Below are 18,037 nucleotides of genomic sequence, written 5' to 3' on the forward strand. Positions count from 1 at the left end.
AACCAAAACCCACAACTGCCCAATCCTGTTTATTTATCCTCTAATGCTTGCATTTCTTTCAAATGCCTTTTCCTTTCAAGATTTTCTTTTGCTCGCTTCTTCTTCTCTTGCTTTTTCTTCTGAAATTCCCGTTTCTCCTTAACAACGTCACTGGTTTCACCTTTGTAGAAAACATCCACTTTCTCCTGGAGGATCTCTCTGGCTTTTTTACGGTTCTGCTCCACTGATCTTGTCTGATGGCACTAGAAAGAGGGCGGGGAGAAAAAATAATTTGCTTAGGGGATTGGAGCCAGCCCTATCCTGAAAGTTAGAAATGCTATTGCCGGCCTGGTGATTCAGAACTACTTTGTCTGGGAAAGAGAATTCTCAGAGAAGGAAGCAGATGAGAAGGCTGGAGAGGCCCAAAAGGACTGTAGAAGCTTGAAAGAGGATTTATGGAGCCATCCATATGTGGCTGTAGGATGCTGGAAGGTGGCAGAAGTCTTGTAGATGAGTGGAAAGAAAGGCAAGGGCTAGAGACATAAAGGCAGTACAATGGACCAAGCCTCACTGTTCTCCATGTTTATGCACTTTTGGCAGCTCTTGAGGGTGGGGGATGCAAACCATTAAAATAAGCTAGGTATTGTGATGTGGCCACTGACCCCCAAGTGCAAGCCAGAAAAGGATGGGGCTGCTTAGCTCTTTTCTCTCTGGTGCAGCAAAGCGCCTGGGTGAAATCACCTCAGTGATTTCAGCCCATCATGGAGCACTGTGGTAGGAAGCAGGGTTTTGAACATTGTGATGTACCACCAGATCGCAATGTTTGCTTGGTGATACACTGCAATGTTGAAAACCTGACATTGCCCACCCCTACTCTACTGATGAAAGGGCAGTTCAGTCTCTGCCTGTTGAAAAGGTGCCTTTGTCATCTGTTTCCTACCTCACAGAATCATGATTTCAAGAACTACCTATAGACTCTTGGTGGATGCACCACATGCTGACAATTCCTTTGGAGTAGACTACCAAAATGGATTTTCTCATGAATCTGACCGGAGATAGCCAACGTGGTGCTCACCAGATGTTTTGGATTACATTTCCCAAGATCGCTGCAACATCACTGTCAGGGAAGACTGCTTTGAGGTTATTTCTACAATCAAGTGATATACAAATTTTATGAAAATGGAATTGTTGTCCAAAATGTGTGGAGGGCACCATGTTAGTTATCCCTGCTCCACCCATTCTAGCTGATGTGATCTGGATGCTACAAATGGGGCTTCTCAGGAATGTGAAGAACACACACCTCAGCCTTATTGGCCCATATGCCTATCCAACAGTATATAGTTTTTTTTGTGGCATAAAAACTTCCTGGCTGATCACCTGAACACGACTCTTCCTCCAGTGGACAAGCTTTTTACAAACCTCTGTTGTGCTAAACACTGTATTACGTGAAGCAGAAAACTAGTGAAACTTGCCACAGAAGCAGACGTGGAGCAAAGTCAAGCAACTCACCTTGACTACAATTCCTGAAGGAAGATGTTTCAGGACCACACAGTTACTGGTTTTATTGGTTGCTTGGCCTCCAGGTCCAGAGCCACGGACAAACTGCTCTTCTAGGTCAGCCTCGTGCAGAGGAAGGAGGTCTCTGAAGCTGCTCTTTCCCACTTCAAGGAGCAACGGTCTGGGCCACCAAGGCATTAAAAAACGCGACTTCCACCAAAGCCTTGATGCCAGAGGGAAACCACTTAGTCCATTCAATGTGTTTGTCAAGAGCGGTAAACTTGAGGGAGGCATAGGAAACTCTAGAGATGAGGACTCCTAATTTAAACAATAGGAGAGAAGCCAAGAAAATACTCATAAGTAACTGTCAATATATCTGGCCCTAACATTCAGTGGAACATAGGAAGAAGCATTATACTGAGTGAGACCATTGGTCTATCTAGCTCAGTACTGTCTTCACTGACTGGCAGAGGCTCTCCATGATTTCAGGCAGGGTTCTTGCCCAGCCCTATCTGAAGCTGCCAGGGATTGACCCTGTGACCATGAGGGCACAAAGCAGTTGCTTACTATTGAGCCGCAGCCTTTTGTACACATGCACTTTATGGTGCTGTGCTTTTGGTGGTGGAGGATGGGACCCATTTTTTTAATTATTTTTCTCAGACTACACCACTGCAGTGTGGAATGCAAGCTGTCTGTTTTCATTCACTCTGCTGACTTCACATTACATTCCAGGGTAGCAGGAGAGGACTTACTGTCAAAAGAAATGATATCCTGTCTGATGATTTAATCCCACCCATGACACCACACAACACCAACATCTCATATGATGTGGGTAGGGCTGTGATATAGTTGCTATCCTCCCTTTGAGCCTTCTCCACCCCTGAACTCTCTCCCCCTCCCAGTCCCCAAACTGAAATATCATCTTGTTACTAAACAGTACAGGGTGCTTTTCCAACTTCTGGCTGAAGTTAATCTTTTCATGAAAAAAAAAGAGAGGAGTGAAAAAACTGGCCATGGTCTTTTTCTGTTACTCAGACAAGTGGCAATTAACCTTTCCAGTTTGATGTCTCTTTTTCTAAGAATAAAGCCACTCTATGATTAAGGGAGCAAGACTAACAGCCTGATTCTAACACCTGCCACAACTGAACACTCACCTGGCCACTGTGCCAGCACACAAATCGTGGAATGTGGCCTTGGAAGTATTTATCCACAGGTACCCCAATCTTCACATGATCAAATTGAAAAGGCTTCAGGGTCAAGATAATGCTGCTACACACACATTATTAGGAACCTTTTGCTTTATTTGAGCGATTTATCCGACCATCTGTTTTATGTATACTGGACCAATTGTAAATCATTTATTTGCTTAAATTAAAAACACAAACTGAAAGGACTTCCATTTCTGTAGAGGAAGACCAAACAGGTTTCTGCTCACAGTACCCCTTAGCAATTGCTGATCCAAAGGGTACAGAAATACCAAATATTTTCAATGAGCCAAAATGCTCACTTGGTGGCACCAGAAACCAAGAGATAGGGGAGGAAGTAAATGCTTCCTTGCAAAACCCGAATTGTAACTATTATAAAATTACAGGGCTATAGAAATCACCAATATCACTACTGATTTGTCTGGACAAATTCCAAGCAATAGTCAGAAGTGGAAAACACATCTTCATCCAGAAGAGCACTGATTATACAGATAAGTAGGAGGTCATGCTGCAGCTGCTGGTCACATGTTCCATGATGGCACTGCCCTGGAATGCTTAACCCTGAACTGGTCTGTGGGCAAACAGGCACTTCATTTTGCTAAAATGATTCTAAATATATGCCTTTTGGGTTTCCAGCTTAAATATGTCTGGATTTGTCAAAAGTAATAAAACAGTTTTCAAAGAAAGTGATCAAGCAACGGGAATAAAGCAGCTCTTTGCTCTTCCTTAGGACTGACAGCCTGCAACTTGGTCTACGAAGTACCTTTATGTTCCCTGACAATGCAGTGAAAACAGATTCAACCCTTTTTCTTCCACCAAATCCTTCCCCTGTCCCAACCTTTGCTAGCACAGTACCTTTCACAGGGGATGCTGGAGAATTCTGACCAAAAAGAAATGGAAACAGGAATTGCCAATTATTTGCCCCATCCAGCACACAAATCAATCCAGCGAATATTATTCACTGTTGTTGCTGCTTTTACTCCACAAACAATATGCAACTGATTACTCCCCTCCCCATTTGCATGGATATGGAACTTACATCATCAGTTACTTAAGTTATGTAATTTTGCTACAGTGGACAGCAAGATGAATAATGTGGGTTTTGGTGGAAGATAAGCTGCAGTGCAACAGAAACAGCGCTGCTTGCAATGAATAAAGGGTGAAATAGAAAACAATGCCTTACAGCTCTACTATCCAGATTTCTTGGACTACAACTCCCATTAGACTAAGCCAGGTGATGGTGATTGTAGCCTGTAACATCTGAAAAGCACTATGATGGCAAAGGCTACCTATACAAGTTGAATACTGCAGGAAGGGAGTCTTCTTGTGCCTAGGTCCTGCATGTGGGTTTGTCACTGTGAGAAGATGCTGGATTAGATGGGGCACTGGCCTGATCCAACAGGCTCCTCTTATGTTCTTATTCTGTTGTCCAGTCCCTCCCATGTTTACTGTAATAATTAATGTGACAGGCAGGTGAGGGAGTACATAACAAGAACTGAAAGGAGAGGGCAGGAGATCATATTACTTTTTCATCTCTCAGTGCATTTGGAAATTTAAATACATAGTGCAGGTTTCTTCCTCCTCTTACCATCCACAGTATTACATTAATAGGGCAACTAATCCCAGTAACTTTAAACTGAATTCCAGGATACTGCCAAGAAATAAGTAGTGGGTGGAAGAAAGGAAAGCTTAGCCAAAAATGGAATATACTTGATTCAGCTTTTTTAAAAAGAAGAAGCCAAAATAAGTTACTGAAGTCAAACAATGGAATAATGAGATTTGATAAATAATGGTGCTGAGTTTTAAAAATAAATATATACCTTCTAGTTTAAGAAGGCAATTATAAAACAAAAAACCTTAAAGTACACCTCCCTTCTAAGGTTTCACTGATGCCAGCATCTGTTAATCTGCTCTCTCCTGCCCCCAAGATACCAACAGAGCATTTCCAATTTGAAGGCTCCATTCCAGAGCGACACCATCATAGAACAGAATGTGTCCACCAGCCACAAAACTCCAGCCTCTCTGTTCAAGAAATGCGGTCTTCCAGATGATGATGCATTTCTGATGCCAATTTAAACTATTAAAAGTAAAATAAAAAATGAGGCAATGAACAAAACATACCCCCTCAAGCATTTCGTTTGAAATGAAGTACGCTGCTTTGAAGACACATTCCCCATTGCTCATCTTCCCATCCACCCACCCCATTTCACTCTGTGCTGAAGTCACAATCCACTGCTGGCCACATCAGTTGCCAGGGGAAAAGGCTGCATCAGGATTTCCTCTGTAGGACCTCCTAGGAAGACTGCAAGGCATTGCAACCAAGTGCTAGATTAAACACAGGTTGGCCACTGTTCATCATGGCAAGAGTGAGTAGATGTTGCTATACTTTTGTGTCTGGGTTTTCAAAACGAGGTAGGGCTCTGCAAGCAGCTGGGCAGCTGCCAGGGGAAAATACAAACTTGTCTGTTTACCCTTCCAGCCTAATGCTGCTCTAGTAGCCCAATTGCTCCCAGTCTCCCTTGATGGTGACATGGTTTCCATGGTGCAAATCTAAGGCAGCTGTCAATTTTAAGGGTTTGGTTTCTAAGTCAAAAGGCAACAGGCATCCTGCCTGTCATGTTCCTGCCTGATTTGTAAGTGGAAGACTCCAGGCTACATGCTGTAGGTGCAACAAGAAGACTCCCGGGCTCCATTCTCGGCTCTGGATGTACTTGGGCAGCAAGACTCTGGGTTGCAATCCCAGCTCCACATCTGAGGTGAGGATGCAGCAGAACTTATATATTCCATCCTTGACACACAAGAGAGAGGGTAGGACTCCTGTTTTTGTGGGCTGGGAGGTAGTCAGTACTCCTGCGGCTTAAAGGTGATTGCAGGGGAAGAGGATTCATTGACTTTGTAGTTTTTGTGGGGAGAATAGAAAACCTCTTCGTTTTGGAGATGAGGGTGGGAAGGGAGAGAAAGAATGCCGAGTCCTGGCTTTACAAATGATGCAGTGTGGAGGAAAGGCTCCTGGGTCTCTCCTGGCTGTGGATAGTGCTGGAAAGAAAGAAAGGGGTCTTTTTTTGGAGGGGTGAGAAGTTTGAGAGCCAGGTGGTGCAGTGGTTAGAGCAGACTTTCTCAATCTCTGGTCCCCAGATGTGGTTGGACTACAACTCCCATCATTCCAGACTGCTGGCCCTTTTCATTAGGGATGATGTGAATTGTAGCCCAACATCTGGGGACCCAAGATCGAGAAAGTCTGGGTTGGTGTGTCAGACGAGGACCTCACAGACCCAACTTCAATTCCCCCCTCAAGCATGAAGCTCCCGGAATGATCTTGGGCCGTTGCTGACTCTCAACCCAACCTGCCTCACAGGCTTGTGGTGGTGATTAAAGGAAGGCGGGAAGAATCATGTGCTCGTCACGTTGAGCTCCATGAACAAAAGGGTGGGATATAAATGCAAAAAACACACGACTCAGGTTGGGGCTCCTGGGTCCTCCTTGGGGAAGGGCTGCTGGATTCCGGTTTTGTAGGGGAGGGGAGGTTTGGGGGGGCGCAGGACTCCTGGGTTTCTTCCGCAACTGAGCGAAAGGCCTCTCAATCGAGGGCCGAGGTGGGGACCGGGAACCCCGCACGCTGCACCTCCACCTAGGCCGGAGGAAAGGCAGGAAACCGCTCTGCTGACGCCTCTTACCTACTGCGGGACGGGTCAGCTCGCCTGAGAGAAGAAGGTCCCAGCCTGTCTGCGCATGCGCCGCCGTCTATTTACTTCACTGACCCCGAGGGAGTGAAAGAGAGAGCGCCCCCACCCGCCACTCCATGAAGGTGCCACTCCAATAGGGGCAGCGGAAAGCCAATCACATAGCACGACCCGTTACGCGACGGGCCTTTCTCCTTGCCACCGCCCAATGGCCGCGAAGCTCCCATTCCACGCCCCTCCGCTCCCGCCCCCGTTGTTGGGTAGCCAATCGCATCCCGCGTCCCACCCCGGCGCGCGGCTCGGAGCAGCCAATAACCGTCCGGGTGAAGCCGCCTCGCGAGCCTCTTGCGTCTGCTTTGAAAAAGCTTCGAATCTCAACCGCCAATCCTGAGGGGAGGGGGCTCGAGGGGAAGGAGCCCGCCGCGGTCGCCGTTGTTTACAGCCCGACCTCTCTCTCTCTGAGGTGGGCGAAGGAAAAAACGCGGGAGCCGCTGTTTTTCTTCCCCCCCCCCACTAGGCCAGCGATTCGACATGCAGGTAAGCGACCGGATGTTTCTGGAATATAACGGCTGTTTGCCTTTTGACGAGGGCGGGTTTGGCCCGGGCCTTCGGACGAGCCCTCGGGCTGCAGAGCGGCGCTCCCGTTAGCCAATCAACGCCTGGCCTCGCTCGTCAACATTCCAGAGCCAGCCAATCAGGACGCAGGAAGGTTGGGCTGCAGAATTGGGAGACAAAATCTTCGCGAAGTGGGTCTCGCGGAAGCCTCGGGGCGAGGGGGGCGCGCGCGGCCCGGGTTCGAATCCTCTCTCCGCTCCGCCTCCGACTCGCGCGGGGTGAATTGGGGCCAGTTGCTGCCTCCGCACTGCCTGCCTCGCCGGGTTCTTGAGAGGACGGTTAAAGGGAAAATAAACAACTTGACGGGAAAAGGGGGCGGGATTCAACTCCTGAGCTCTTTGATGAGAGGATATGTGAGTTTAATAATAATAATATAGTGTAGATATAGAGGAAGGTTCTTTTTTAAGTGCTCCTATTGTTTTTGTTTTCATGCTTTCTAGTTCTTTATCTTATATAAGATCATCCCTATATGCTATATTGTAACTAAGCCGAAAGTATGTACTGTATACAGTAATAAGTGAAACGATCATTTATTCTTCTGATTGTTCCTGCTTCCCTTTCCCACTGCCTTCCCCTTTTTGCTTCTGATATCTATTTTTATATGATAAGCCCTTTTGGGGTAGGAAACAGTGATGATTTCTTTCTACGGTGCCCTGTATGTGGATGGCAGTATACACATATTAAATACAAGTTGCTTGAATTAGAGTCATTAGAGGGAAAAGGGCAAGGTAAGATGGAAGGGCAGTAATTATAAAATGCCTCAAACGTGATGTGCTGTGATAGTTAAAAACAATGAACTTTGTGAGTAGGGACATGCGTTCTTTTAAAAAATTGATTTAAAGACAGAAGGGGGGAAGTGGAAGCAAAAAAACAGCGTCGTCAAAAATGCATTTATTGAAGGATCAGTAGGGTCTGAAATGCACTAGATCAATAAATACGATAAGGATAAAAAATGGAAAGTACTGATACTGCAGGAATGTTAAAAGAGCATGTTTAATAATACTTAAACTGCTTTAGATTTTTCAGAGCACTTCCTGTAGACTGTATCTTACACTATGCAATAGGAGTGGGGGACTTGGGGGGCCTAAAATATTTTTATCGAACTTTAGATTTTATCAGCCCCAGCCAGCATATCCAATGGTCAGGGATGATGAGACTTGTAGTTTAACATATGGAGACCAGTCCTGTGCTTTTTTTCTGGGGGTAAATTGTACGCAGTACCAGCACCCTTTTTTTCCTAGAAGAAAAGTACTGGAAGCCGCAACTACCTTATAAGGAAGACCAATACTTTTTTCTCCATATTGTAAATAGGAATCTGTAACCTAAGGCCTTTTCTTTGTAATGACCGAGAGGAAGTTTGAACAGGGACCCTTCTTCCATTTGTGCAGTTTCAGGGTTGATTCAGAAGTTAGCTGCTCTGAATTCAATGGAATTTGCTCCCAAATCAGTATGAATTGGATTGCGGGCTCAATTTCTAACTGCTGTTACACACTCAAGCCACTTTTAGAAAATCGCCTCTGCTCATATGCCTTCAACAGCTTTCTCACTGGTAGAAATTAAGCAGGTAAAGATTTTGCTGTTGGCATGATGGAAGAAAAACAACTTTGTCTAACTTCAGTCTGTTAAGTCTTTCCGTGTATCTTTTGCAGGTAAATAAGTGAAGGCAAAGCACCACTGTCCTCCCCCTCTTATGCCAGTGCTTACCACAAATTTATTTTATTATTTATTAATTACATTTCTATTTCATTTTTCTCCAAGGAGCTCAAGCCAACATACAAGGTTCCCCCACTCCATTTTATCCTTTCAACAACCCTGTGAGGTAAGTTAGGCTAAGAGAGTGACTAGCCCAAGGTCACCCAGCAAGCTTAATCACTAACTGGATATTTCAGTGTGATTCTCATCAGTCTTAGTGATATCCTAACCGCTTCGCCAACTGGATGTGATGGTTGGTGATAGCTAGGAAATCTGGAAGACGGTGAAAGAATGACAGTTAAATCTTAGTGTAAATTAAACAGATGGAAACAACACATATGAGAGAATTACTTGTACCTGATCCTAACTATTTTGTTCAGAACTAAGGCTGCAGCCCTAAGTCCCATTGCACTCATTAGGACTTTCTTTTGAGTTTCTTCTGTTTTCTGTCCAGCTTCTCTGACTCATGCAAGACTGGCAGGCCTCTGAATTTGGTGGTTCTTTTGCTTTCTCCATCCCCCTTTTCCTCCATTTTTCTATTAAATTGACCTCACATTAGAACCATGCTGGAATAATGCATTGGCTTATTTCCAAGTAATCATGAATGGCACAGATTTGTAGGGCTGGAACCCAGTCTTTAGAGTTTTAGTTTATTGATTCATCTAATTTTAAATTTGTAGGTGTGTGAATTTATTTCTGAACTAGTAAGCATACTTGCTTTGATTTTAAATGCTGCAGGCATTATAGCAAATAGCAGCTTTGTAAAGGCATTCGTCCTGTGTGAGAGAAAAGAGAATGCCAGTTTCACCACAGTAGTTGCCATTTGCAGTTTTTATAACCACATGTATTAAGAATAAGTTTTTAAAATAAAAAATCTGCCCAATGAATTGGGGGGCACCTATTTAATCAATTAAGGTTTTTTAAAGATGAGTTAAATTAACCAATCAATTGATTAAATGTGACAGTCATAATTGTTTATTACTTTACTTGTTTTTTAAACATTTTTTCAAGTTTTTTTCCAACTGCCTTGTGTGTGTCTCTGCATCCCTTCTGGCATGACCCTTCAAGAAGCTCAAGGGGCTGCTGGTTACCAGTCCCTAATCCTGTGGACTAAGTGGCTGGGGTTTGGGGTTGATTTTTGAAGGGGAAATTTGCAGTAAAGAAAATGGATAAGTGGAGGAGCAGACAATCAGAAGGATGGAAGCTAGAGGAGAAGCCAAAGGCTGAGGTAGAGAAAATGTAGGGATGTGAGCATTTCTTTGGCTGGTAACCTGGTTCCTTTGCCATAGGTGGTTATTTCTTATACTGGAAAGGTGTTTGTACCTGAGTGATTTACCATGCTTCTCCCCTGCTTCATTGGTATAGGAAGCTTTTTATCCATTTCAATCACCCTGTTGTTTGCATTGCCTTTGATAAACAGTTGTTTTATATATTACTTTTCTAATCTTTGTTAGAACTTTTGAAACTTTTTGTGCAAGAGACTTAACTTTACCTTTATATTTATACAGGGGTTGCCAACCTTTTTGGACCAGTGCACACGCAGTGCACAACTTTTGAAAGCGTTCTTTTGGTGCCAGTCACAAAATGGCTGCTGTGTAGGGGGTATGACAAAAACATAAAATCAGAGAGCACAGTAATAGTAAAGCTTTTCCCCCACTAGAGGAAGCTTAACCTGTTGAATTTCTGCCTACCATACAGCAAGGGGTGGCTCCATGTTTCAGGAAGCCCTTGGGCTCAGGATATGAGTGGGCCTTTTTCATTTTCTCAAACCACATCCCTCCTCCAATGTTGTCTAATGTTGCAACCCCATATTGTTAAAGTCAGTTGTTTAGGGCTTTAAAAATTAATGCAAGTAACTTGAGGTGGGCCTAGGAGACATTTGGCAACCAGTTTACGATTTGCTTTTATATTTTAATTTCTTGGCTAATCTTGTGTTCAACTAACATTGCATTGGTTTAGCTAGATTTTTGAAGGGAAATGTTATGTTTGCAGTATGGTGAGAAACTGAGGATGTAGCACAAATAATTAATGCACACAGAACTGAGGAAGGGAAGAAGTAGGTCAGCCATTATGTGCTGGAAAATGGTTAATTCCTGCTTTCTCAATGTGGTCTCTTAACCTCTAAGGATTCTTCTTTGTTGGTGATGTGGCATTCATGTATTCTGCTACATTGGTAGATTGACGGAAGTGACAGGGAATTTGGTTAGCATGTTGTGGATATCCATGATGGGTAGAATTGTTTTATTGTGCTTAGAAAATGTTTGTTTAAATGAATGATTTTCCCAGAAGATGTTGACTGGTCATGAGAATAGAGCAGGTGTTGATGTGCATGTGGTGTAGTAGGAAGAGTGGATGAGGCTCAAATCAAAATAGAGCAATTAACTGTTTTAGGGGACTTTTTAGAACTGTTTCTTAGCTTCATCTATGACATGGGAATATTCAGCTGAATTGCTGAAGTCACTCTTTTTGATGAAAACAATCAACTACTCAGTTTTGACTGGCATGTATAGGACAATGTGGAACAATTGCTTGGGTTCAGCCAAGTAACAACTTGATTTCTGTAGCTTTGAAGATACTTGTTTCAAGCCTTGATTCTGAAAGCACCTTAATGAAGTTGGACTGCTAAATAGTTGCCATGATTTCGAACACTGAATGTTGATGTACCGTATTTTTTGCTCTATAAGACTCACCTTTTCCCTCCTAAAAAGCGAGGGGAAACGTGTGTGCGTCTTATGGAGCGAATGCAGGCTGCACAGCTATCCCAGAAGCCAGAACAGCAAGAGGGATTGCTGTTTCACTGCGCAGCGATCCCTCTTGCTGTTCTGGCTTCTGAGATTCAGAATTTTTTTTTTCTTGTTTTCCTCCTCCGAAAACTAGGTGCGTCTTGTGGTCTGGTGCGTCTTATAGAGTGAAAAATACGGTACCTTCTTTTCCTTCCTTCTTTTTGAAGTGGGTGTGTCACGTATTTTTCTTTTTCTTTTTGAAAGGATAACCACATGCTTTGCAAGCATGAGATATGGAAAACCTGGGCTTGGTGAAAATTGATCAAGAGGCTGCTTCTGTAGACACCAATACCAGAGATGATCAGAACTCTGTTGGCTGTGATGTCAGTAATGACAGGTAAATGTGATAGGCTGATTTTTTTCAAATTAGAAAGGCACTCTAGCATAGACAGTCATTTCAGCAAAAAGTGCAACACTCAGTGCAACTTAATATATTTTTCTATGTGTAAGATGATTTTTTGTTTAAAAAATTAGTCAAAAATTGGGGGTCATCTTATACACAGATGATGAACGCACAGGAGTTTAAAAAAGCACCACCTACCTTCCTGTGGCTGCCGTGAAGAAGCTGCTGGAACAACCAATCATTTCACTTAACCACTGCTGCCAACCAATGCATGCACCTCAACTAACCATTACTGCCGCTGCTGATGTTTAAATATACGGTAGTAAATATACCGGTCCTCAGTTGTGTAGGTAGGAGGGAGTGGGGGTGCCACTGGGCGTACCTGGGCCTCAGGGTGGAACTGTCCGTCCCGTGTGCTCGGCTTAACAACTTTGAATATTTTATTAAATATCAAAGTTTTGTTTGATGTTTAAAATATTGATTTCTTAATTTTGGGTTCAAAAAGTAGGGGTCGTCTTATGCATGGGGGCATATTTATACTCGAAAAAATACCATATGTGTCAGTCATCAAGAAAAAAGTCTTTTGGTATGGAGGCTGATCTTGGAGGCAAGTTGCATATTTTTGTTAAAAGATCAGCAGTTTTATATTTGAGTTCTTTAAGAACACTCAAGTGGATGTTATCCAGGCCTGGTAATTTGTCAATTCTTAAATTGGTCAGTAAGGCCTAGAACTCACATCTCTTGTCACCATTATTTGCCTTAGATGCCCTTTCCAAGGAGGTTAGTTTAGGTACAGGGATCTGCCCTATATTTTCTGCTGTGAAGAATTGGAGCGGTGTGTGAGGGAAAACTCAATGGGAAGAGATCTTCTTAAGTAGTTCTGTCTCATGAATTTCATTGGAATGTGTGTGTCCCTAGTTATGTCTGAACCACACCGGTCTCACTAAAGACTAGTTTGCTAATGAAGCCACACTATTGGATATTAATACAGTAGTACCTCAGGTTACATACGCTTCAGGTTACAGACTCCGCTAACCCAGAAATAGTGCTTCAGGTTAAGAACTTTGCTTCAGGATGAGAACAGAAATCGTGCTCTGGCGGCGCAACAGCAGCAGGAGGCCCCATTAGCTAAAGTGGTGCTTCAGGTTAAGAACAGTTTTAGGTTAAGTACGGACCTCTGGAACGAATGAAATACTTAACCTGAGGTACAACTGTAGTATAGTAATAATTGTACTTTTTCAGTTCTATACACTCATTCTCATTGATGAGACAGTTATTTTCACTGAGTTTAACAACTTTCTTGTCAAGGTTTGGAAATTCTTTACCTCTTTGTAGGTGTTTCCTGTGGTCTGTTCTTTTTTGTTTTCAGCACAAAGCAGTTATGCTGCTAGCATAATACTATAGAGACGGCTTTGTCTGGCATTTGGCGTAATAAATAATTCACTTATTTTTTCTTCAGCACCAGCAGTCCCTTCTCAAACCCAAATGGCATCTCCAGTTTCTCAGGGAAAACCAGCCCTCCTGTAATACATTGTGATGTTGGTCCTTCTTCCTTCATGCAAAACGCTCAACGGAATAGTGACTCGGAACTATTGAAAAACTGTGAGGTAGGTAACGTTCTTTTCTCAGTGATCAAGAACATTTAAACATTAAAAAAAATCTTACAAAAGCATCGTGTTATGAAAAATTGTAAGAGTCTATACTGTGATTGTAGGGGGAAAGTATGTAATTCTATTAATTTGCAGTGAACACAATCTCCAGGACTGGTATGAATCTCACATTGAAGCATAGGTTTTTTAAAAAAATAAGTTTTAATGTGAATGCAAAGCATGCTAGTGCACACTGCTCAAAACCCCTGCCCCTGCCATTGCACCCCAGGAAATAAGCCAGACTCTAGCTTGTTGTGATGTCTAATGCTTGAAGTTTCCCCCTCCAAATACTCTCAAGGTCTGTTCTCTTTCCCCCCCTCTTTTTTCTTTTTTAAAAAATTAGTCATTTTTCTTTTTCATTCATTACACATCTTTTATTCATAACATTTACTATGCATTCCTCCCTCCCTCCCCTCCGAGGCTTCCCCCAACTTCCGCTTCTGGTTTGTTTCTCCTTTTACCCACTTTGCTGCTTCTTAAAAGAAAAGGCTACTAATAACATATTTATACAATAACATCAAACCTAAAAACATAAAAATAATGAATACACCATATTATTTCTCTAATACTAACAATGTGAATGTTTATGCCATCAAGTCTATATACTTTCTTTGTTTCTGCAAGTACAATATAAATGGTTCCCATTCTTTTTCAAAGCCACTGTTGTCTTTTTCTCTTAATCTGTCTTCATTTTTGCCAGTTCTGCATAGTTCATCAACTTCTCTTGCCATTGTTCTTTAGTTGGTATTTCTCCAGTCTTCCAATTTTGTGCGATCAACATTCTCGCTGCTGTAGTGGCATACATAAAGTCCTCTTTTCTTTTGGTATATCTTGGCCTAAAATACCTGATAGAAAGGCATCTGGTTTTTTTACAAAAATTATTTTCAACATTTTCTCCAATTCATTACATATCATTTCCCAATAAGCTTTTACCTTTTTGCAATCCCACCACATATGATAAAACGTGCCTTCTGCTTCACACCTCCAGCACTCTTTCTTTTCATTTTTATACATTTTTGCCAATTTAACCAGTGATATATACCATCTATACATCATTTTCATATAATTCTCAATAATATGCAATCTGTAAATTTCAAATTTACTTTCCACAATTTTATCCAGTCCTATATCCTGTTATGGCCTATATTTTGTGCCCATTTGATCATTACCGATTTTACTTCTTCATCCTTAGTTTCCCATTCCAAAAGAATATTATATTCCTTTTTCAATAATTTTGTGTTTTCTTCTATCACTTCCTTTTGGAATTTGGAAACCGAATATGAGAAGCCTTTTTTATTATCCTCTTCAAAGATATCCTTTAATTGTCTATGTTGCAGCCAGCTTTGTAGATGTTCTTTTATTTCATCATAGTCTTTCAATTTTAAGTTTCCCTCTTGTTCAATCAGCAGCTCTTTCTATCTCTCAGATGATAGAGAACTCAAGGTCTGTTCTCAGCTTGTTGCTTCTACCGGTAATTTACTTAGGGAGAAACAAACTGTTAGCCAAGGTTTGAACTTCTCAACAAGCCAGACTCTAACTTGTTTCCTGGCAGTGCAGAGAGGGAGGAATAGGCTGAGAATTTTTCAGCAGCATGCAATAGCATGCTGCATATTCACCATTAAACCATGGTTTGTTTTTAATTGGGGAACCTCCAGTCCACAGGTCCAATTAGACTTGTAAGGCCATTTTGGCTTACCCAGTTAACCTACACATGATGACAGGTAAAGAAGTGGCTGGGTTGCAGACACCACTGATTGTCAGGGCTTCCATAGCTCCATACACAGTCCTAGACAGCACGAGAGATTTCATTGTCTGCCTCTACTGTGCTAGATGTAAAACAAAAATGGAAGAAAATGTGTTTTTCATCTTTTTTCTTTTAATTCATATTTAATAGATCAGGTGGCTGCGATTGTTCCAACTGGTGGAGAAGCAATGCCAAGAACAAATAGTTGCCCAGCAAAAAGTGTTCCATCATCAGATCCATGTAAGTATTTTGGTTTGCTTGACTGTTTTAAATTGAAGCAGTTTCTCATTAGTGTGAGGTTGGTGTCATTACAGAGGCAAAGACAGCTGTTAGTGATGTGAATGCTCCTTCCTGTGCTTTCCTAGTACATAAGATGCATGACATGTCCTAAGCTGGCAGAGATGTGTGTGCATAGGTACAGATAAAAATGTTTATAAATGTAACAGCTTTGCGTACAAGCACATACACTCCTGTCAGCCTGGGATACTATTTCACACACCTGTTGAAATTATCTCTTTGAAAGTTTTTATTGCAATATATTTGCTAGTATCTTGAAGTTAGTCAGTCTGATTATTGCACCGTAGAAAATATTCTTGCTTTCTGGTGCATGGGGTTAGCCGTCAATTTTTTTGCAACCATTTTTCTCTCCACTGTGGACCACAGTTCTTCACTTTTTCATTGCTTCTGATTTTTTTGCCCTTAAGCTAGGGGGAAGTGTGAGCTCCACCTGGTGCACATTTTAGGCTAATACATGAAGCATTTGATGGCTGTCTTCTGGACCATAATTGTGATCCTGTTTTAACTGCTTAACTGTACATAGTTTTAGGTGTCAGTGGCTCTATGGAGCATAAAGTAAGATAGATGTAAAAAGATTTGATATATTTGTTTGTTGGTGTTGGTGTTGGTGTATCTAAAATGAAAACTTAATAAAAAGCATATTCAAAAAACAAACAAACATAGTTTTAGGTGTCAGCAGGTTTGTATGTTTGTGTGTGCGCGCTCGTGTGTGCGCGCGGTAGAGAAGTGAATAACTCTTATTCATTTTTGGTGTACTATAAAGAGTTATTGGTAGCATAGCCTTGACTTTTTTTAAGAAGGAAAGTGATAATGTGCTTTTGAATTTGCAGTATTCTGAGAGACCAAATGCATGCTTTTGCCACCATGTGGTATATAAAAAGGAATATTTTGTCCTTTACAGTCCTGAATTAAATTTTCTCATCTTGCTATCCCATAATTGCAGGGCATCAGGAGTACAGATCTAGAATAGCTGAGTAGGATGAACTGAGTCTTTAACACCAGAATAAGAGTTCAACTAAATGCCTTTTGGAGAGGTCCTGTTCAAGAGCAGTGGTACGTCTCCAGCCTCAACTCTCTCATTAGCTATGTAGGGCCATATGGAGCTTAGCATGGTATAGCAGCCATTCTAATAATGACTACAAAAGTAGTTCAATTCCTAGGTAACAGTTATTTAGACATATGCTCTGCGCTGAACTGAAGACATGTTTCAGCAAACTGTCTTGTTATCTTGGTGACCAGATGCTTGGGATATTTCTACATTTCTTTACTATAATATGTGAAAACTGTTACTTGGCATAAATATCTTTTTCTCTTAAGTTCAAATTCTCCCTCATGCCTATTTCACAATAAAGTCAGCATATATGAGTCACTTTCCATATGTGAAAACCGATATTTGATACATTTAATAGATGTTTCAGTACATTTTTAATATTTATACCCTTTTGGTTACTGTTTTTCCCTTCCATTTCCTGATGGTCCTCTGCACTAATAGTAACCAACAGCTCCTGAAACAAATAACAAAGAGGTATTGTTCTTTTTCATTCTTTTTCCGCCCTTCCTGTTTCCTTCCTCCTTACTTTCTTTTCGTCTTGCATCTTTTTTCATCCATGTTGGTATTTCTTCTCTGTGTTAGGCGTCTACGATCATCTGTTGCTATGGAGAGGCCTGATTGCTCACTGAAGGGTGCTTGCCGGGGTTGCTGGTTTTCAAAACTAACCCGGTGGAAGCGCCGCTGATGCCAAAGTTTGCCTGATCAACACTTGGCATTTCTTATGCAGATTCATTGAAGTTGTTGTGTGTAATTCTGAAAGGCGTTGGTCACACCTGAGCACCATTTCTTAGGATGAGAGACTGGTTCTGTATTTTGAGTTTTCTGGAAGATAGAAATGTTCTCATTATTCGTGGCCTTACAGAAACATGTTGGTTACACGTGGCAATCATGCTATATATTAGGCTGAAAACTTAATGGTTGTATTTGAATTTGGCTAATTCCCATGAAGATATGTTTTGTTTTTGGCAATGAGACCACAAAACCTCATATTAAAATAGAACATTTTTTTGCTAGGTCTGGTCCAGAAATGTTTTAAAAAGACGAGCAGCTTCACTTCTTCTAAGCATTCTGTTTTGAAGAATAAATGCAACCATAACTATGCCTGGTGTGGAATATGCTTAATTAAAATTAATGGGTCTTCATTCCAAATTTAGAGACACAATACACATATACCAATCATTGGTCCTGAGCAAACCAGTGATTTCATTAAACAAGTAATTCCAATTGGAGGCTTGTAGCTGCTATTTGTCTGCTTGGGGAGGTGAAGATAGCTGGGGGAAAGTGGTAGAGATTGGGAATAAGAATTGTGGATATTTTAAGTACTATACATGGATTTTGAGGCAGGCTAGCAGGAAAAGCAAATTAGGAGTGGTTAGTGGCATTGCGTCTCTCCAGAATTGCCCATGGATGTGCTATGAGTATCACTGGAAAAGCTGGCTTCCATGGCTTTAAAACTTTACTAATTTTATTTATTAGGTCAACTTTGCAGGGTGAGTAACAAT

The 18,037-nt window shown here is 41.8% G+C and overlaps 2 protein-coding genes across 9 annotated transcripts in view; one reads left to right on the top strand and one right to left on the bottom strand.

Annotated features, from left to right (window-relative positions):
• On the bottom strand, positions 1-6,486 carry MTRFR (mitochondrial translation release factor in rescue). Of its 2 annotated transcripts, none has more exons than XM_082204200.1 (3): positions 6,356-6,486; positions 1,489-1,794; positions 1-242 (listed from the first exon to the last, which is right to left on the bottom strand). In XM_082204200.1, the coding sequence occupies exons 2-3, from the start codon at positions 1,768-1,770 to the stop codon at positions 30-32; spliced, it is 495 nt and encodes a 164-aa protein (XP_082060326.1). In that variant the 5' UTR covers positions 1,771-1,794; positions 6,356-6,486; the 3' UTR covers positions 1-29. The 2 variants fall into 2 exon arrangements, with proteins under 2 accessions (XP_082060326.1, XP_082060325.1); XM_082204199.1 differs by lacking the exon at positions 6,356-6,486 and adding an exon at positions 4,803-4,997.
• Positions 5,054-18,037, top strand: part of LOC309521515 (M-phase phosphoprotein 9-like) — a 44,960-nt gene continuing 31,976 nt past the window's right edge. Inside the window, exons 1-5 of one of the 7 annotated variants that reach the window (XM_082204098.1) lie at positions 5,054-5,437; positions 8,735-8,795; positions 11,656-11,788; positions 13,254-13,401; positions 15,338-15,427. In XM_082204098.1, coding sequence (XP_082060224.1) covers positions 11,685-11,788; positions 13,254-13,401; positions 15,338-15,427 — 342 coding nt within the window. In that variant the 5' untranslated portion in view covers positions 5,054-5,437; positions 8,735-8,795; positions 11,656-11,684. Of the gene's footprint in view, positions 5,438-6,711; positions 6,899-7,168; positions 7,330-8,734; positions 8,796-11,655; positions 11,789-13,253; positions 13,402-15,337; positions 15,428-16,976; positions 17,010-18,037 lie in introns of those variants that run through there. The other 6 variants (XM_082204101.1, XM_082204096.1, XM_082204100.1 and 3 more) reach the window with 6 other exon arrangements.

Source organism: Podarcis vaucheri (assembly GCF_965113315.1).
Source record: "Podarcis vaucheri genome assembly, chromosome: 16".
NCBI classification, from domain to species: Eukaryota; Metazoa; Chordata; class Lepidosauria; order Squamata; family Lacertidae; genus Podarcis; species Podarcis vaucheri.

Bases quoted from the DNA above. Each gene is read 5' to 3' on its own strand.
- MTRFR (XM_082204199.1), bottom strand. From the start codon at position 4,886: ATGGGGTGGGTGGATGGGAAGATGAGCAATGGGGAATGTGTCTTCAAA. The intron at 1,795-4,802 runs GTATGTTTTGTT...TGTTTAAATTAG, and splicing joins CAAACGAAATGCTTGAGGGG to GAGTCCTCATCTCTAGAGTT. The intron at 243-1,488 runs GTGAGTTGCTTG...CCCTCTTTCTAG, and splicing joins CTTCAGGAATTGTAGTCAAG to TGCCATCAGACAAGATCAGT.